At 48.9% G+C, this 17765-nt stretch overlaps 1 protein-coding gene across 3 annotated transcripts in view; it reads right to left on the bottom strand.

The window, feature by feature from the left end:
• Positions 1 to 17765, bottom strand: part of setd2 (SET domain containing 2, histone lysine methyltransferase) — a 125492-nt gene that overhangs the window by 14362 nt on the left and 93365 nt on the right. The window contains exons 15-20 of one of the 3 annotated variants that reach the window (XM_055664695.1): positions 17483 to 17669; positions 14612 to 15284; positions 12992 to 13144; positions 9137 to 9214; positions 3498 to 3634; positions 551 to 662 (exon numbers count right to left, since the gene is read on the bottom strand). In XM_055664695.1, the coding sequence (XP_055520670.1) occupies positions 551 to 662; positions 3498 to 3634; positions 9137 to 9214; positions 12992 to 13144; positions 14612 to 15284; positions 17483 to 17669 (1340 nt within the window). The remainder of the gene's footprint in view (positions 1 to 550; positions 663 to 3497; positions 3635 to 9136; positions 9215 to 12991; positions 13145 to 14611; positions 15285 to 17482; positions 17670 to 17765) is intronic. The other 2 variants (XM_055664696.1, XM_055664697.1) reach the window with 2 other exon arrangements.

Genomic DNA, 17765 nt, shown 5'->3' with positions numbered 1-17765 from the left:
TACAATGGAGCACTGTGTTTACACCCTGTTATCCTGCTGCAAGTTCCATTATCTGCCTTTGTTCATTTTTAGGTGCAGTGAGGTACGTACACCGAGGTACAGTGTAAAGCTTTGGAAACTATCCCTGAATCTGGGAGGTGTGCGTTTTCACACTTCTATACCTTTTGCTTGGGGGGAGAAGGGGGAGTGGCCAGGGTGCGACTGGTCCTTGATGATGCTGCTGGCCTTGCCGAGGTATAAATGGAGTCAATGGAAGGGAGGTTGGTTTGTGTGATGGTCTGGGCTGCGTCCACAATTTGCTGCAATTTCTTGCGGTCTTGGATGGAGCTGTTCCCAAGCCGTGCTGTGACGCATCCTGATAAAACTGAGCCTGGAGATGTGGGCCAGCGGGACTGGGGAGGTCATGGAACGGCCACACAAAGGCAGTGCAATCGGATGGGAAACACACCCCATGGAGTTACATCCGTGCCGACACCAAGTGACAAATGCTTGCTGTGTAACGCTCCCAGGCCAGGCCGTTGCCCCTCAGTGGAGCAGTGAGCGAGGTTACCTTGGCTGGATGTTCATCGTACGTGGGCGTCCCCAGGTCCATCTCCGCCTCGTGACCCACACTCATGTCATCGCTGCCTCCGTCCCACAGTGGTGGGTCCCACTGCGTTTGCCTAGGAGAAGATTGAGCAAATCCGAGTGAGACCAGATCTTCAGTAACCTGGAGATACATATTCAGGTTCGTAGTTTAATTGGCTTCGGTAAAATTGTCAATTGTCTCTAGTGTGTAGGATAGTGCTAGTGTACAGGGCGATCGGTAGTCGGCAAAAGTTTTGGTGGGCCGAAAGGCCTGTTTCCCCGCTGTGCCTCTGAAGTCTAAAGACCTGGAGTATTGTGTGCAGTTTTGGTCTCCTCCCCAAATTTGAGGAAGGACATTCTTGTCATTGAGGGAGTGCAGTGTAGGCTTACAAGGTTAATTCCTGGGATGGTGGGACTGTCATATGCTGAGAGAATGGAGCAGGGTTTGTACACTCTGTGGAGTTTAGAAGGATGAGAGGAGATCTTATTGAAACATATAAGATTATTAAGGGTTTGGACACGCTAGAGGCAGGAAACATGTTCCCGATGTTGGGGGAGTCCAGAACCAGGGGCCACAGTTTAAGAATAAGGGGTTAGCCATTAGAACGGAGATGAGGAAACACTTTTTCTCCCAGAGAGTTGTGAGTCTGTGGAATTCTCTGCCTCAGAGGCTCTGCCAGCTGCTGCCCACAGTTGTACAAACAGATTTACCAGGATGTCGCCAAGACTTAGAGACAATAGGTGCATGAGTAGGCCATTCGGCCCTCAATGTGATCATGGCTGATCATCCACAATCAATACCCCGTTCCTGCCTTCTCCCCATATCCCCTGACTCCGCTATCTTTAAGAGCCCTATCTAGCTCTCGCTTGAAAGTATTCAGAGAACCGGCCTAGTATACAAGCCCAAAAGTTTATATAAGCCCAGTCCCGCCATCCCGGGAATTAACCTTGTGAACCTACGCTGCACTCCCTCAATAGCAAGAATGTCCTTCCTCAACTTAGGGGACCAAAACAGCACACAATGCTCCAGGTGTGGTCTCACTGGGGCTCTGTACAACTGCAGAAAGGTTCTCTTTGCTCCTATACTCAACTTCTCTTGTTATAAAGGCCAACATGCCATATAACCATATAACCATATAACAATTACAGCACAGAAACAGGCCATCTCGGCCCTACAAGTCCATGCCGAACAAATTTTTTCCCCTTAGTCCCACCTGCCTGCACTCGTACCATAACCCTCCATTCCCTTCTCATCCATATGCCTATCCAATTTATTTTTAAATGATACCAATAAATTGGATAGGCATATGGATGAGAAGGGAATGGAGGGTCATTCGCTTTCTTCACAGCCTGCTGTAACTGCAGGCTTACTTTAATTGACTGATGAACAAGGACCCCCAGATCCCGTTGTACTTCCCCTTTTCCCAACTTGAGACCATTTAGATGACAGTCTGCCTTCTTGTTTTTGTACCAAAGTGGATAACCTCACATTTATCCACATTAAACTGTTTGTGCTTGAGCTACAGAGAGAGGTTGGGCAGAATAGTACTTTGTTCCTTCGAGCGCAGGAGACTAAAGGATGATCCTATTGAGGTGTAAAAATCACGAGGGGAATAGATAAGAGTGAGTGCACAGAATCTTTCCCCCCGGGTTAGGGGAATCAAGAACTACAGGGCATAGATTTGGGGTGAGAGGGGAAAGATTGAGTAGAAACCTAAGAGGCAACATATTCCACACAGAGGGTGGTAGGTGTATGGAACGATCTGCCAATGGAGGTAGATGAGGCAGACACAATGACAGGTACATGGACAGGAAAGGTTTAGTGGGATATGGGGCCAATGCAGGTAAATAGGGGCTAGGTTAGATGCGGCATGGGTGAATTAGGCTGAAGGGCCCGTTTCTGTGCAGCATAACTCTGTGACTCAAGTCTTAAGTGCTTCAGTAAGTATTCCGGAGATTGGCAAGAATTGGGAATGATCGAGTGTAGCCAGTACCCCAAGCTCGACTCCATAGACCCACAGGCATCTTGTCTTGATGAATCTCATTGCCTGCAACTCATTTTCACCTAGTTTTTTTTTGTCTACCTTCTACCAATGGCCTTCCTTTATCATCATTACCTTTGTACATATCTTTAATTCATTTGCTCTGTATCACCGTCTATCTCTCTCATTTCCCTTTCCCGTGACACTCAGTCTGAAGAAGGTTTGTTGACCCGAAATGTCACCTATTCCTTTTCTCCAGAGATGCTGCCAGACCCGCTGAGTTCCTTCCAAAATATAAAGACAGCTTGCAGTGACCCACAATGAATTCCACAGATTCACCACCCTCCAGCTAGTTCATGTTCATGAGTGTGTAAGACAGAACCGCAGATGCTGGTAAATTCGAAGATAGACACAAAATGCTGGAGTAACTCAGCGGGTCAAGCAGCATTTCTGGAGAGAAGGAATGGGCGACGTTTCGGGTCTAGAGACGTCTGAAGAAGGGTCTCGACCCGAAACGTTGCCCATTGCTTCTCTCCAGAGATGCTGCCTCACCCGCTGAGTTAATCCAGCATTTTGTGTCTATCTTCATGCTCATAAGCGATAGGTGCACAATTAGGCCATTCTGCCCATCAAGTCTACTCCGCCATTCAATCACGGCTGATCTATCTCTCCCTCTTAACCCAATTCAGAGCCTTCTCCCCATAACCTCTGACACCCAAACTAATCAAGAATCTATCCAACTCTGCCTTAAAAATGTCCATTGACTTGGGACTCCACAACCTTCTGTGGCAATCAATTCCACCCTCTGGCTAGAGGTTCCTCCTCGTCTCCTTCCTAAAGGCACGTCCATTTATTCTGACCCTCTCTGGTCCTGGACTCTCCCACTGGTGGAAGCATCCTCTCTACACCCTCTCTACCTGGACGGGGCGATTCCTGGCAAAGACCAACCTGGTTATCACGTGGTAATAGTAAATCTTTCCCTCGGGATCCCGCGCCGTCTTCCAGTTGTTGGGGAGCACGATGGTCTTTGGCTTTGGCGGTGAAGGCGGCGGCAGGTCGAGAAGGTTGTTGACGATGATCAACTCCTGCGGGAGAATACAGACACAGTCGAACAATTAAAACACAAGCTAAAGACAGTCTGCATCCTCTCTCCATCCCTCCCCATCTGTACCGCTGTACTTGTTTCAGTCTTCTTGTTGAGTCTCATTGTCTGTAACTCATTTTCACCCAGCCCACCTAACAATGGCATGTTTCCTTTGTCATCATTACTTTTGTACATATCTACAATGTCTCTATCTCTCATTTCCCTATCCCCTGACACTCAGTCTGAAGAAGGTTTGTTGACCCGAAATGTCACCTATTCCTTCTCTCCAGAGATGCTGCCTGACTCGCTGAGTTACTCCAGCTTTTTGTGTCTATCTTTGGTTCCTTCCAAAATATAAAGACAGCTTAAAACTAGTGTTAAAACTAAGTAATGCAAGTGAAGTTAAAGGTCATAAGTTATAAGAGCAGAATTAGGTCATTCGGCCCATCAAGTCTACTCTGCCATTCAATCAAGGCTGATCTATCTCTCCCACCTAACCCCATGCTCCTGCCTTCTCCCCATAACCTCGGAAACCCGTACTAATCAAGAATCTGACAATCTCCACCGTAAAAATATCCATTGCCTTGGCCTCTACAGCCTTCTGTGGCGGCCAATTCCACAGATTCACCACCCTCTGTCTAAAGTAATTCCTCCTCACCTCCTTCCTAAAGGAACGTCCTTTGATTCTGAGGCTGTGACCTCTGGTCCGAGACTCTCCCACTAGTGGAAACATCTTCTGCACATCCACTCTATCCAGGCCTTTATTTGGTAAGATCCAACAGAGTTAAAACAGAGTGTCCTCCACCCAGTTGACTCAGAAACTGACCTCATTGCAACAGAGGAATCCGATTCCATCGTGTGGTCTGGATAGTCAGGACTCTCGCTTCTGAAGTGTGAATACGCACACCTCCAGATTCAGGGAGTTTCTCGTCCCAGCTGTTATCAGGCAACTGATTCATCCCCCTCACCAACTAGAGAGCGGTCCTGACCTACCATCTACCCCATTGGACACCCTTGGACAATCTTTAATCGGACTTTTTCTTGCACTAAACGTTATTCCCTTTATCCCGTATCTGTACACTGAGGATTGTAATCATGCATAGTCTTTCCGCTGACTGGTTAGCGCACAACTTCTTTAGTTAGAGGGTTGGTGAATCTGTGGAATTCTTTGCCACAGCTGTGGAGGCCAAGTCAATTGATATTTTTAAGGCAGAGACAGTTAGATTCCTGATCAGTACGGGTGTCAGGGGTTATGGGGAGAAGGCAGGAGAATGGGGTTAGGAGGGAGAGATAGATCAGCCATGATTGAATGTTAGAGTAGACGTGATTGGCCGAATGGCCTAATTCTGCTCCTATCACTTGTGACCTTATGAACAAAAACATTTGACTGTACCTCGGTACACGTGACAAGAAACTATACTAACTAACCTAAACTAACTAACTAATGAACCAGTAACTCCCTTTGGAATGCCCTCGTACATGGCTGTACAACACGGCGACAGGCCCTTCGGCCCACCTAATCCGTGCTGACCAACGCACACCCACCTGTGCACGTATTATTTACCCCTCCCAGCTCTCCCACAACCTACTGTCTCCGCCTCTTCCTTTCTTTTTACCCCCCCCCCCCCCCCCCGACATCAGTCTGAAGAAGGGTCTCGACCCGAAACGTCGCCTATTCCTTCTCTCCATTGATGCTGCCTCACCCGCTGAGTTTCTCCAGCATTTTTGTCTACCTTATGTATTATTTAGAGGGATCCGGTCATCATTTGATGTCAGGAGAATAAACAAAGAACAATAACACGAGTGAATGTTATTCCCTTCTCATGTTTCTATACACTGTAAATAGACCTTCAGCCCAGAGACATTAGGCTAGACGAACTAGGTACTAATGTCTGACTATGGGAGTGTGTAGGGGGTCACCTGAAATGAACGGAATTAGGAGTCTGCCGGGTACCAGGCACCCGCGTTTAGACCTGGGGGACCCCCCCCAAAGGGCCAAATAATGGGGGCTAAAAAGATGAGTGAGGCACTACTTCAATCCGCTACCATGGTGTGCTCATTGCCACGCCTAGATCAACAACACAAACGGCAGACATTCTTCCCGCTGCAAAAGGCCCGCCAGACTCCCCACAGAGGGCCTGAAAAATGGGCTAGCATATAGACGAGCAAGGTACCACTCAAAAATAATGCCAAATGTACAAGATGAGTTCATAGAGTACAAAATGGGTTAGGCTAGACAGATAGTCTGCTACACTACAGGTACCAGACACCCCAAAAATGGACACCCTAGACCCTGCTGTCCTACTAGGCTAGCCTAGATATTGTGGGAACCAGTTGAAACCAAGTTTAAATGATCTACCACACCTTGGGGGATATAAAATGACCTATGACAGAACAATTATCTGCTGCCTTGGGTCTACCAGACCCCTGAAATGGGCCCTTGGGCCAATCTAGCTAGCCTAGATATTAAAGGTACCAGCTAAAACCAGGTTTACATGATCAATCAGGGTCTTGGTGAGACCACACCTGGAGTATTGCGTACAGTTTTGGTCTCCAAATCTGAGGAAGGACATTATTGCCATAGAGGGAGTGCAGAGACGGTTCACCAGACTGATTCCTGGGATGTCAGGACTGTCTTATGAAGAAAGACTGGATAGACTTGGTTTATACTCTCTAGAATTTAGAAGATTGAGAGGGGATCTTATAGAAACTTACAAAATTCTTAAGGGGTTGGACAGGCTAGATGCAGGAAGATTGTTCCCGATGTTGGGGAAGTCCAGGACAAGGGGTCACAGCTTAAGGATAAAGGGGTATTCCTTTAAAACCGAGATGAGAAGAACTTTTTTCACACAGAGAGTGGTGAATCTCTGGAACTCTCTGCCACAGAGGGTAGTTGAGGCCAGTTCATTGGCTATATTTAAGAGGGAGTTAGATGTGGCCCTTGTGGCTAAGGGGATCACGGGGTATGGAGAGAAGGCAGGTACGGGATACTGAGTTGGATGATCAGCCATGATCATATTGAATGGCGGTGCAGGCTCGAAGGGCCGAATGGCCTACTCCTGCACCTAATTTCTATGTTTCTAATCACAGCCTAGGAAATACAAAATCACCCATGCCAGAATAGCAGATGACACGAAGCTGGGGGGCAGTGTTAGCTGTGAGGAGGATGCTAGGAGGCTGCAAGGTGACTTGGATAGGCTGGGTGAGTGGGCAAATGCATGGCAGATGCAGTATAATGTGGATAAATGTGAGGTTATCCACTTTGGTGGCAAAAACAGGAAAGTAGACTATTATCTGAATGGTGGCCGATTAGGAAAGGGGGAGATGCAGCGAGACCTGGGTGTCATGGTACACCATTCATTAAAAGTAGGCATGCAGGTGCGGCAGGCAGTGAAGAAGGCAAATGGTATGTTAGCATTCATAGCAAAAGGATTTGAGTATAGGAGCAGGGAGGTTCTACTGCAGTTGTACAGGGTCCTGGTGAGACCACACCTGGAGTATTGCGTAGTTTTGGTCTCCTAATCTGAGGAAGGACATTCTTGCCATAGAGGGAGTACAGAGAAGGTTCACCAGACTGATTCCTGGGATGTCAGGACTTTCATATGAAGAAAGACTGGATAGACTTGGTTTGTACTCGCTAGAATTTAGAAGATTGAGGGGGGATCTTATAGAAACGTACGAAGTTCTTAAGAGGTTGGACAGGCTAGATGCAGGAAGATTGTTCCCGATGTTGGGGAAGTCCAGAACAAGGGGTCACAGTTTCAGGACCGAGATGAGGAAAACATTTTTCACACAGAGAGTGGTGAATCTGTGGAATTCTCTGCCACTGAAGGTAGTTGAGGCCAGTTAATTGGCTATATTTAAGAGGAAGTTAGATGTGGCCCTTGTGAGAGAAGGCAGGTACAGGATACTGAGTTGGATGATCAGCCATGATCATATTGAATGGCGGTGCTGGCTCGAAGGGCCGAATGGCCTACTCCTGCACCTATTTTCTATGTTTCTATGTTTAATAACCCATTGCCTTGGTCCTACCAGACTCCCCAAATAGTCCCTTAATTGCCCAGCTGGGGATCTGATAGGCACGAGGCAGCAGATAATTCCTCTGGCATCAGTCATTTTGTATTCCCCAAGGTGTGATTGATCATTTGAAGCAAACATTCAGCCCAATGGCAAACATGTGGTCCAAATTTGACATCATTCGTATGTGGCCCAATGTATTTTTAAAGATAATTATGAATGTACTTGCATAAGGAATGATTCATTAAAGAATAAGACTCTAATGTTAACCCAACCCCTAAGAAAAATGTACTTCATTATGTTACACAGTTACATTAAACCTTTAAACTATTAAATCCGAAAGCTATTAACTCCAAATATTCTGTACTTCAATCTGTTAACCTGAGAATAATTCTGAAAAGAAAACTGGGTCTACCGTTACTCAGATCTTAGATGTGGCCACTTCAAAACAAACAGTATGCACCAAAAGCACTCTGAAGTTGTCATTAGCAAAACTGGCAAAAAGTGAACAGCTGGGACATTTTTTGCAATGAGAAAAAAATTAGCTTGATAACTGTTTCTACGTTTTAATATAGATGATATGACCGAAAGGTCTGAATGACAAATAAAGGATTCAATTCAATTCAATGTGATCTTCATAACCATGTGGAAAATTTAGTGGGTTGCGCATCGAGATGTTAAGAAAAATCACAAATATGGCCCCAAAATGCTCATTTTTGCGTTTAATTCTAGCTGATTGCATGCTATGATTTGCTGGGTGTGTAATGGAATGGTAAATCATCGTTAGTTTACAGGAGCCTCCGTGTACATTGTCTTACTACTGGTACTAGCTAGGTTTGGTCATTTGCCCAGGATAATATTAGCCTGAACTGCACTAAAAAGCTTCTAATGGGAGAACAATGTGGACTAAAAATACTCTCCTTCAAAGCTTGTTCTTCCATTTGAATGCAGAAAACTTTAAAAACCTAGGTCATCAAATGATTTTATTTATTAGTTTGGTTCAGGGTGGTAAATCTAACAAACATAAATAACAAATTATCAATTTATGAATCACTAAAAAAAATAACATTATTGTCAGGGGATATGGGGAGAAGGCAGTACTGATTAGGGATGATCAGCCATGATCACATTGAATGGCGGTGCTGGCTCGAAGTGCTGAATGGCCTACTCCTGCACCTAATTTCTATGTTTCTATGTAAGATAAATCACCATCAAATAACATGATATTCCAGCTTTAATTGTACTTAAGCCTATCTGGCATAGTTTATTGCAAATTCCACAGGGCTTCTATATGCACTTGCTGATATTTGATCCTAACCATGCGTCAGTCATTGTACCTCTCTGCAGGCCATGTGCTCTGGCCATGGCATTGCCCCATGGCATTGGTTTCAATGTAAATTATCAACAACACTATAACTGAATCATGTATGATATCCCTGCATTATAATAGCAAATGATAACTATATAGCAAAGCAAAGCAACTCACCTCTAACAGCCGTAAACTGTGATTCTTTACGGCAAAAACATCCATCCAATCCGATGTTGATATACTGTTTGGCTGCAGCTAAGGAGAGCTTGTCACCGCACTCAGCCAAATGGGCAAATATATAGAAAGCCAAATAGGACACTCCAACAATTTATACCCACTCCTCGTCTCTTGTCCCTCTTGTCTCATTGAAATGGGTTGTTGTGGAAATAGTTAATAAAGTGGTTCATTTTTTGACATGAGTCACTTTGTATTCACTCGCCCAAGGTTGTGGTTGATCATATAAACCTGGTTCAGCTCATATCTTTAATACCTAGACTTGCCTACATGGGTCCAGGGACTTATTAGGGGGAAGGTACACAAAATTGCTGGAGAAACTCAGCGGGTGCAGCAGGTTTAGATGATCAATCACAGCCTAGGAAACCCTTCTTCAGACTGGAAATCTGAAGAAGGGTTTCAGCCCGAAACGTCGCCTATTTCCTTCGCTCCATAGATGCTGCTGCACCCGCTGAGTTTCTCCAGCAATTTTGTGTACCTTCGATCTTCCAGCATCTGCAGTTCCTTCTTGAACACTTATAAGGCCAAGGCAATGGATTATTATTCTGGCATGGGTCATTTTGTATTTCCTAGGCTGTGATTGATCATCTAAATCTGGATTTAGCGGGTACAGGTGCACAACTTTTATCCGAAGTTCCAAATAACGAAAAGCTCTGAATAGCGACATTTTTTCGGTCCTTGAAGACGTTCACCGAGGGCGGCCCGCAGAGGTGACAGCGGAACCTCCGGTCGGTCCTCGAAGGGGAACTAAATCCCCATTCATAAAAGAGAAGGTGAGGGTATATTGCGCGGGAGGGTTAATAATTGACAATCTGCTGCTGCCTGCCCGTTGAGTTAAAAATGTTCCCATGGTAGACTCACAATACACAGTGTATCGTGAGTCTTGCGTGGGAACTTTTAAACTCAGCGGGCAGGTAGCAGCAGATTGTCGCTCCCTTCAGTTTCACCCCACCTACACCCCTCTGCTTCCCGGCCATACGTGTGACCCCTTCCCTCCCCTCTCCAGCTCCCCGCGCATTGCACCGGCGCGGGGGCTTTGCACTGTCTTCACGTTGGAGCCAGTGCCAGTCAACGGAGACGTCAGGACCAACGGGACACCGGCCCCCAGGCCCACTGCAAGCACGGAGATCCCAGACACCCACAGCCAGCAGCAGCCCAGCCCCGTTCCAATTCCAGAGGAACACGCTCTCCGCTGTCCCCGTAGGGACAGAAGCTGATGGCTCGGGCTGTGGCCTCTCCGGCCACTCCCCTGTACAGGAGCTGAGACTGGGAACTGTGGGGTTGTTTGCAGTTGCAGAGGGAGGGGGTAAGGGCAGTACAGTTCCCAGTCTCAGCTCCATTCCAGGGGGGTGACCGGAGACGTCAGGACCAACGGGACACCGACTGCAAGCACGGAGATCCCATAGACTCACAGCCAGCAGCAACTCTAGCCCAACCCCGCTCCAACTCCAGAGGAACCCGGGTTGCGGATGAGGGGGCGCAGCTCGGGCTGTGGGCGAACTGCCACTTGTCGCTGTAGCGGCGCATCGGGAAAGCGGGTTCCTGTTGGTCCTGACGTCTCCGGCCACCCCCCTGGACAGGAGCTGAGAGACGTCAGGACCACCAGAAGCCGCTCCCCGATGGGCCGCTACAGCGATAAGTGGCAGTTCGCCCACAGCCCGAGCTGCGCCCCCTCATCGGGACACCGACCCCCAGGCCCACTGCAAGCACGGAGATCCCAGAGACTCACAGCCAGCAACAACTCTAGCCCAGCCACGCTCCAACTCCAGAGGAACCCGGGTTGCGGATGAGGGGGCGCAGCTCGGGCTGTGGGCGAACTGCCACTTGTCGCCGTAGCGGCTCATCGGGGAGCGGATTCCTCTGGAGTTGGAGGGACAGGGAGACACAGCGGCTTTTGAGAATGGTGGGCAATCACTTCCAAAGTTCTGCCCACACAGTCAGTACACCTCTCCTACACTTGTCTCCCGCACTAAGATCATCTCGCAGAGAATGATCCCAGCCTAACCCTCCCTATTCTCTCCTATTCTGCAAGAAAAAACTACATTGAAGACTCAAACTCGCGATTGAGTAACTGCCGGGATCGAGGCGCAAACTCGCGACCTTGCGGATATGGGCCGAGCACTCTACCACTACGCTAAAAATCTTCCATTCCGAAAGCCGAAAAATTCTGAATTACGAAAAGTGTCTGGTCCCAAGGCTTTCGGATAAAAGGTTGTGCACCTGTACCTGTAATATCTAGGCTAGCCTGGTAGACCCAATGCAGCAGATAATTGTTCTGTCATAGGTCATTTTATATCCCCCAAGGTGTGGTAGATCATTGAAACTTGGTTTCAACTGGTTCCCACAATATCTAGGCTAGACTAGGACAGCAGGGTCTAGGGTGTCCATTTTTGGGGTGTCTGGTACCTGTAGTGTAGTGGACTATATGTCTGGCCTAACCCATTGTGTACTCTATCAACTCAACGTGTACATTTGCCGTTATTTTTGAGTGGTACCTTGCTCGTCTATATGCTAGCCCATTTTTTAGGCCCTTTGTGGGGGGGTCTGGCGGGCCTTTTGCAGCGGGAAGAACGTCTGCCGTTTGTGTTGTTGATCTAGGTGTGGCAATGAGCACACCATGGTAGCGGATTGAAGTGGTACCTATTTAGCCCCCATTTTTTGGCCCCTTGGGGGGTCCCCCAGGTCTACACGCAGCGGGTGGTATCCGGCAGACTCCCAATTCCGTTCATTTTGGGTGACCCCCTACACACTCCCATAGTCAGACATTAGTACCTAGTTCGTCTAGCCTAATGTCTTTGGGCTGAAGGTCAAAAAGGTCTGTGGAATTCTCTGCCTCAGAGGAAGGTTCTCTGGATCCTTTCAAGAGAGAGCTAGATAGGGCTCTTAAAGATAGTGGAGTCAGGGGATATGGGGAGAAGGCAGGAACGGGGTACTGATTGGGGATGATCAGCCATGATCACATTGAATGGCGGTGCTGGCTCGAAGGGCCGAATGGCCTACTCCTGCACCTATTGTCTATCATGGTAATCATGTTTTGTCTTTCCACTGACCAGATAGCACGTAACAAAAGCTTTTCACTGTACCTCGGCACACGTGACAATAAACTGAACTGAATTTTCGAACCTTTCGCACGTGTCAAATCTTCCAGAGGTTTGGGAAGAGAGGCAACCAAAGTGACTTGGCGTTGAAATCCTACGCACACTGGGGACAATTTACAATTTTAACCAAAGCCAAATAACCTACAAACCTGCACGTCTTTGGAGTGTGGGAGGAAACCAGAGCACCTGGAGAAAACCCACACAGGTCACGGGGAGAACGTACAAACTCCGTACACACAGCAACCGCAGTCGGGATTGAACTGGGGTCTTTGACGCTGTGAGGCAGCAACTCTACCGCTGCGCCAGTTTGCCGTCCCTAATTGCCCAGTCCTTGGCCTACAGTGCTCGGCATAGCCAGCATTTTCAGCTTGGGCGGCACAGCGGTAGATCTGCTGCCTTACGGCACCAGAGACCCGGGTTTGATCCTGTCTACGGGCGCTGCCTGTACGTTCTCCCCGTGACCCGCATGGGTTTTCTCCGAGATCTTTAGTTTCCTCCCACACTCCAAAGATGTTTTTAATTGGCTTGGTATAAATGTTAACTGTTGTGTTTGTGTGTGTGCGCGTGGGATAGTGTGGGGGGGGGCTCGCTGGTCGGCGCGGAATGGGTGTGATGAAGTGCCCGTTTCCATGCTGTATCTCTAAACTAAACCCCGGGTTTGTGCCGACTGTGACGTTTTGTTCCGGGCACCGCTCCGTACCTGCTGCGCAGTCTGTGGCTGCCCAGGCTGTTGGTAGGACTGGGCAGACGTGGTCACCAGCATCCCCGCGGCGGGCTGTGTGACGGAGCTCTGCGGATGAGCCAGGAAACACTGCTGCCCCTGAGCACATTCTGGACTCGACTGAGGGTAACTCTGCAACGAGCACACACACACACACACAAGAAAGGATTTGGAGAGCGGTGCAGAAAAAACACAGGCAGACAAACACCACAGACTATCTGAAGGAGGACAGGTCTACATTCATATTCACCTCATCGCTTAGCGTCAAATAGCACGGAAACAGGCCCTTCGGCCCATCCCGTCCATGCTGACCAAGACGCCCCATCTATGCTAGCCCCATTTGCCTGCATTTGGCCCATAATACCTCCTCTGGCAGCTTGTTCCATCCACCCATCAGCCCTATGTGTGAAAAGGTTGCCCCTCAGGTTCCTATTAAATCTTTCCATCCTTATCGTAAAGCCTATGTCATCTGACAGTCTGAAGAAGGGTTTCGGCCCGAAACGTTGCCTATTTCCCTCGCTCCATAGATGCTGCCTCACCCGCTGAGTTTCTCCAGCACTTTTGTCTAACTTTGATTTTCCAGCATCTGCAGTTCCTTCTTGAACAGTCATCTGAATCTTGATTCCCCTACTCTGGGTAAGGGACTATGCGCATTCACCATTATCAATTCCTCCGCTTTACCCCTTCCTGGAACGACTGACAAGAGTCATTAGCATGGAAACATGCCCCAGGGCCCAACTCAACCATTCTGTCTGAGGTGCCATATCGAAGAGAGTCCCATTTGTCTGAATTTGCTCCAAATCCCTCTGCACCGTTTCCTATCCATGTATCTGAGTTTAGAGTTACAGAATGGAAACAGGCCCTTCGGCCCACCGAGTCCACACCGACCATCGATCACCCGTTCACACTAGTTCCACGTTAGCCCCCTTGCTCATCCACTCCCTGCAATCCATGCTAGGTACAATTTACAGAGGGGCCGATTAACCTGCAAACCCGCCCGTCGTTGGGATGTGGGAGGAAACCGGAGCACCCGGAGGAAACCCACGCGGGCACAGGGAGAACATGCAAACTCCACACAGACAGACAGCACCTCAGGTCAGGATGGAAGCTGGGTCTCTGGCGCTGCGTAAGAATAAGGGGTAGGCCATTTAGGACTGAGATGAGGAAAAACCTTTTCGCCCAGAGAGTTGTGGATCTGTGGAATTCTCTGCCACAGAAGGCAGTGGAGGCTGATTCACTGGATGTATTCAAGAGTTATAGTTAGATAGATCTCTAAAGGCTAAGGCAGGGGTCCCAACCTTTTCCGTCCCATTTGTGGAATTTGTGGAATTCTCTGCCACAGAAGGCAGCGGAAGCCAATTCACCGGGTGTTTTCAAGAGCGAGTTAGATTTAGCTCTAAGGGCTAACGGCATCAAGGGATATGGGGAGAAGGCAGGAACGGGAACTGATTGCGGATGATCAGCCGTGATCACATTGAATGGTGTTGCTGGCTCGAAGAGCTGAATGGCCTACTCCTGCTGCTACTCTCCACGTTTCTCTACCCGTTGCACCACTGTGTGCCGCCCTGTCCATGGGAGCGTGACGGGTAACGGCGTTACCTGGACGATTTGTTGCGTGGCCTGTCCGTAGGGCGAGGAGATGCTGTAGACGGCCTGGCACGGCTGCCCCTGGTAGTAGATGGGAGCCTGCGACTGCCCGCTGGCGTATTGCTGGTGCACGGCGAGAGACTGCTGGCTGGGGTCCCACACGCCGTAGCTCTGCCCGGTGGTCGGGGGCGCGGGCACTTGGATGACCGCCACGCTGGGGTCCTGGGGAATGACGGCTGGGGTGGGCGCCAGGTACTGCGGGCCCGGCATGTCCACCGGTGGGGAGAGGTGCTGCGCGGCGGGGTGCGCAGCGCCCATCGTCTCCCCCAGCAAAGGCTGCTCGTAGCCCATCGGTGCCTGGCACAGCGGCTCCAAGTTGGGCGTGGGCAGGAGCACCTTGCCCGCGTTGGGGTTGACCGGGTCGACGTACGTCTGCAGCGGGTAGCCCGGGGGGTAGAGGGCAAAGTTCTGGTGGGAGTTGGGGTAGGCGGCGCTGCCGTCGTAAGGCACCGGCGGGCCCACACCGATGGGCTGGATCTGCTGCTGCTGCTGTTGTTGCACCAGGTACAGGTTCTGTTTCTGGGCTTCCCGCTGAGCCACCTCTTGCTCAAAGAGTTTCCTCCGCTCCTCAGTGGAGAGTTTGCTCCTGGTTTTCTTCTTCTTGGCTGGTGTTGCTCCCTCGTACCTGCTCGACACAGAAAATACAATCAATCGCAGCTCAGTAACCCCTCTCACCCTGGCCACAAACGGCGACTCCGGACTGTCAAAGCTGCCACAGCCAGACATAAAAACAGTTTTTATCCACGAGTAGTTGCTCTACTCAACAGCCAAAAATCTGTAGCCTCCCTTTGATCTGGTATTTTGTTGGTTGATGCTTGACCAATGGTGTTTTATCATTAATGTCTTATTATTATTAATGTTTAGTGTTTTCCGAGTCATTCGTAACTGCCACTGTGTGTCATGTTGTTACTTGTGGGCGGAGCACCAAGGCAAATTCCTTGTATGTGAATACTTGGCCAATAAACTTACTTACTTAAAACTTTGTGATTTTTTGAAACATAGAAACATAGAAATTAGGTGCAGGAATAGGCCATTCGGCCCTTCGAGCCTGCACCGCCATTCAATATGATCATGGCTGATCATCCAACTCATTATCCCGTACCTGCCTTCTCTCCAGTGTTAGCCACAAGGGCCACATCTAACTCCTGCCACTGTATAGCCAATGAACTGGCCTCAACTACCCTCTGTGGCAGAGAGTTCCAGAGATTCACCACTCTCTGCGTGAAAAAAGTTCTTCTCATCTCGGTTTTAAAGGATTTCCCCTTTATCCTTAAGCTGTGACCCCTTGTCCTGGACTTCCCCAACATCGGGAAAAATCTTCCTGCATCCACCCTGTCCAACCCCTTAAGAATTTTGTAAGTAGGGACTATTGCCCGTTCTAATAGTCCCAGGGACTATTAGAACAGGCAAGCGATCAACTTCAGGAAGTGAAGCGGTTCACATACCTCAGTCTGCATTGACGGCACCAAAGTGGACATGGTTGAACAACTTGCCAATATCACCAACAACATCTCCGGCACCACCCACATAGAAGCAACGACCAAGAAAGCACACCAACGCCTCTACTTCCTTAGAGAGCTTAGGAAGTTTGGCACATCCCCCGACAGCTCTCACCAACTTCTACAGATACGCCGTGGCGAGTATTTTATCGGGACAATAGACAGTAGGCGCAGGAGTAGGCCATTCGGCCTTCGTGCCGGCACCGCCATTCAATGTGATTATGGCTGATCATCCCCAATCAGTACCCCGTTCCTGCCTTCTTCCCATATCCCCTGACTCCGCTATCCTTAACAGCCCTATCTAGCTCTCTCTTGAAAGCATCCAGAGAACCGGCCTCCACCGCCCTCTGAGACAGAGAATTCCACAGACTCAAAAATCTCTGTGAGAAAAAGTGTTTCCTCGTCTCCGTTCTAAATGGCTTACCCCTTATTCTTAAACTGTGGACCCTGATTCTGGACTCCCCCAACATCGGGAACATGTTTCCTGCCTCTAGCGTGTCCAAACCCTTACCAATCTTATATGTTTCAATAAGATCCCCTCTCATCTTACCAAACTCTAGAGTGTACAAGCCCAGCTGCTCCATTCTCTCAGCATGTGACAGTCCCGCCATCCCGGGAAATAACCTTGTAAACCTACGCTGCACTCCCTCAATAGCAAGAATGTCCTTCCTCAAATTAGGGATGCATCAGAGATTGGTTTGGGAACAGCTCCATCCAAGACCACAAGAAATTGCAGTGAATTATGGACGCAGCCCAAACCATCGCACAAACCACAATCCCTTCCTTTGATTCCATTCATACCTCACGCTACCTCGGCAAGGCCAGCAGCATAATCAAGGACCAGTCGCACCCTGGCCACTCCCTCTTCTTCACTCTCCCATCGGGCAAGAGGTATATTAGTGTGAAAACGCACACCTTCAGATTCAGGGACAGTTTCTTCCCAGCTGTTATCAGGCAACTTTATCATCAAGCACAACCAGAGAGCAGTCCTGAACTACTATCCACCTCATTTGGAGACCCTCCGACTATCCTTGTACGGATTTTGCTGGCTTTACCTTGCTAACTAAATGTTATTCCTTTATCATGTATCTGTACACTGTAAACGGCCCGATTGTAATCATGTGTTGTCTTCCCGCTGACTGGTTAGCACGCAACAAAAAACTTTTCACTGTACCTCGGTACACGTGACAATAAACTGAACGAACGTGCGGGTTTGTAGGTTAATTGTCCCTCTAGTGTGTAGGGAGTGGACAAGAAAGTGGGATAACACTGAGCTGGCGGCTCGTCTACGCCTCAGGCTTAAGGAAACAGAGAAGTAGCTTGCCTCTCATCTGGGACCGGTCTCTTCAGGCCTTCTCTCTCGTACGCCGAGGGAGGAGGGGAGGTGGTGGGCCTGCGCTTCTTCCGATCTTTGCTGAGTGATTTGTCGGCATCCTTCTCTTTGCCGGAGTTGACTGGAGTCTTTGGCGTTTGGGAAGCATCCTTCTGTGACGTCCCGTCCCTGCCGCGCTCTGTAACACAAGGCACGTCAGCACAACCTTGCCGCCTTTCTATTGCAAGAGCCATCCGTAAATGGCACTAAAACCCGTCGGGCCGGCAAAGAGCTA

The sequence above is a fragment of the Leucoraja erinacea genome, chromosome 43 (genome assembly GCF_028641065.1).
Source record: "Leucoraja erinacea ecotype New England chromosome 43, Leri_hhj_1, whole genome shotgun sequence".
Taxonomy (NCBI): domain Eukaryota; kingdom Metazoa; phylum Chordata; class Chondrichthyes; order Rajiformes; family Rajidae; genus Leucoraja; species Leucoraja erinaceus.
The sequence above is the reverse complement of the archived record's forward strand: the minus strand, read 5'-3'. Positions and strand labels throughout refer to the sequence as shown.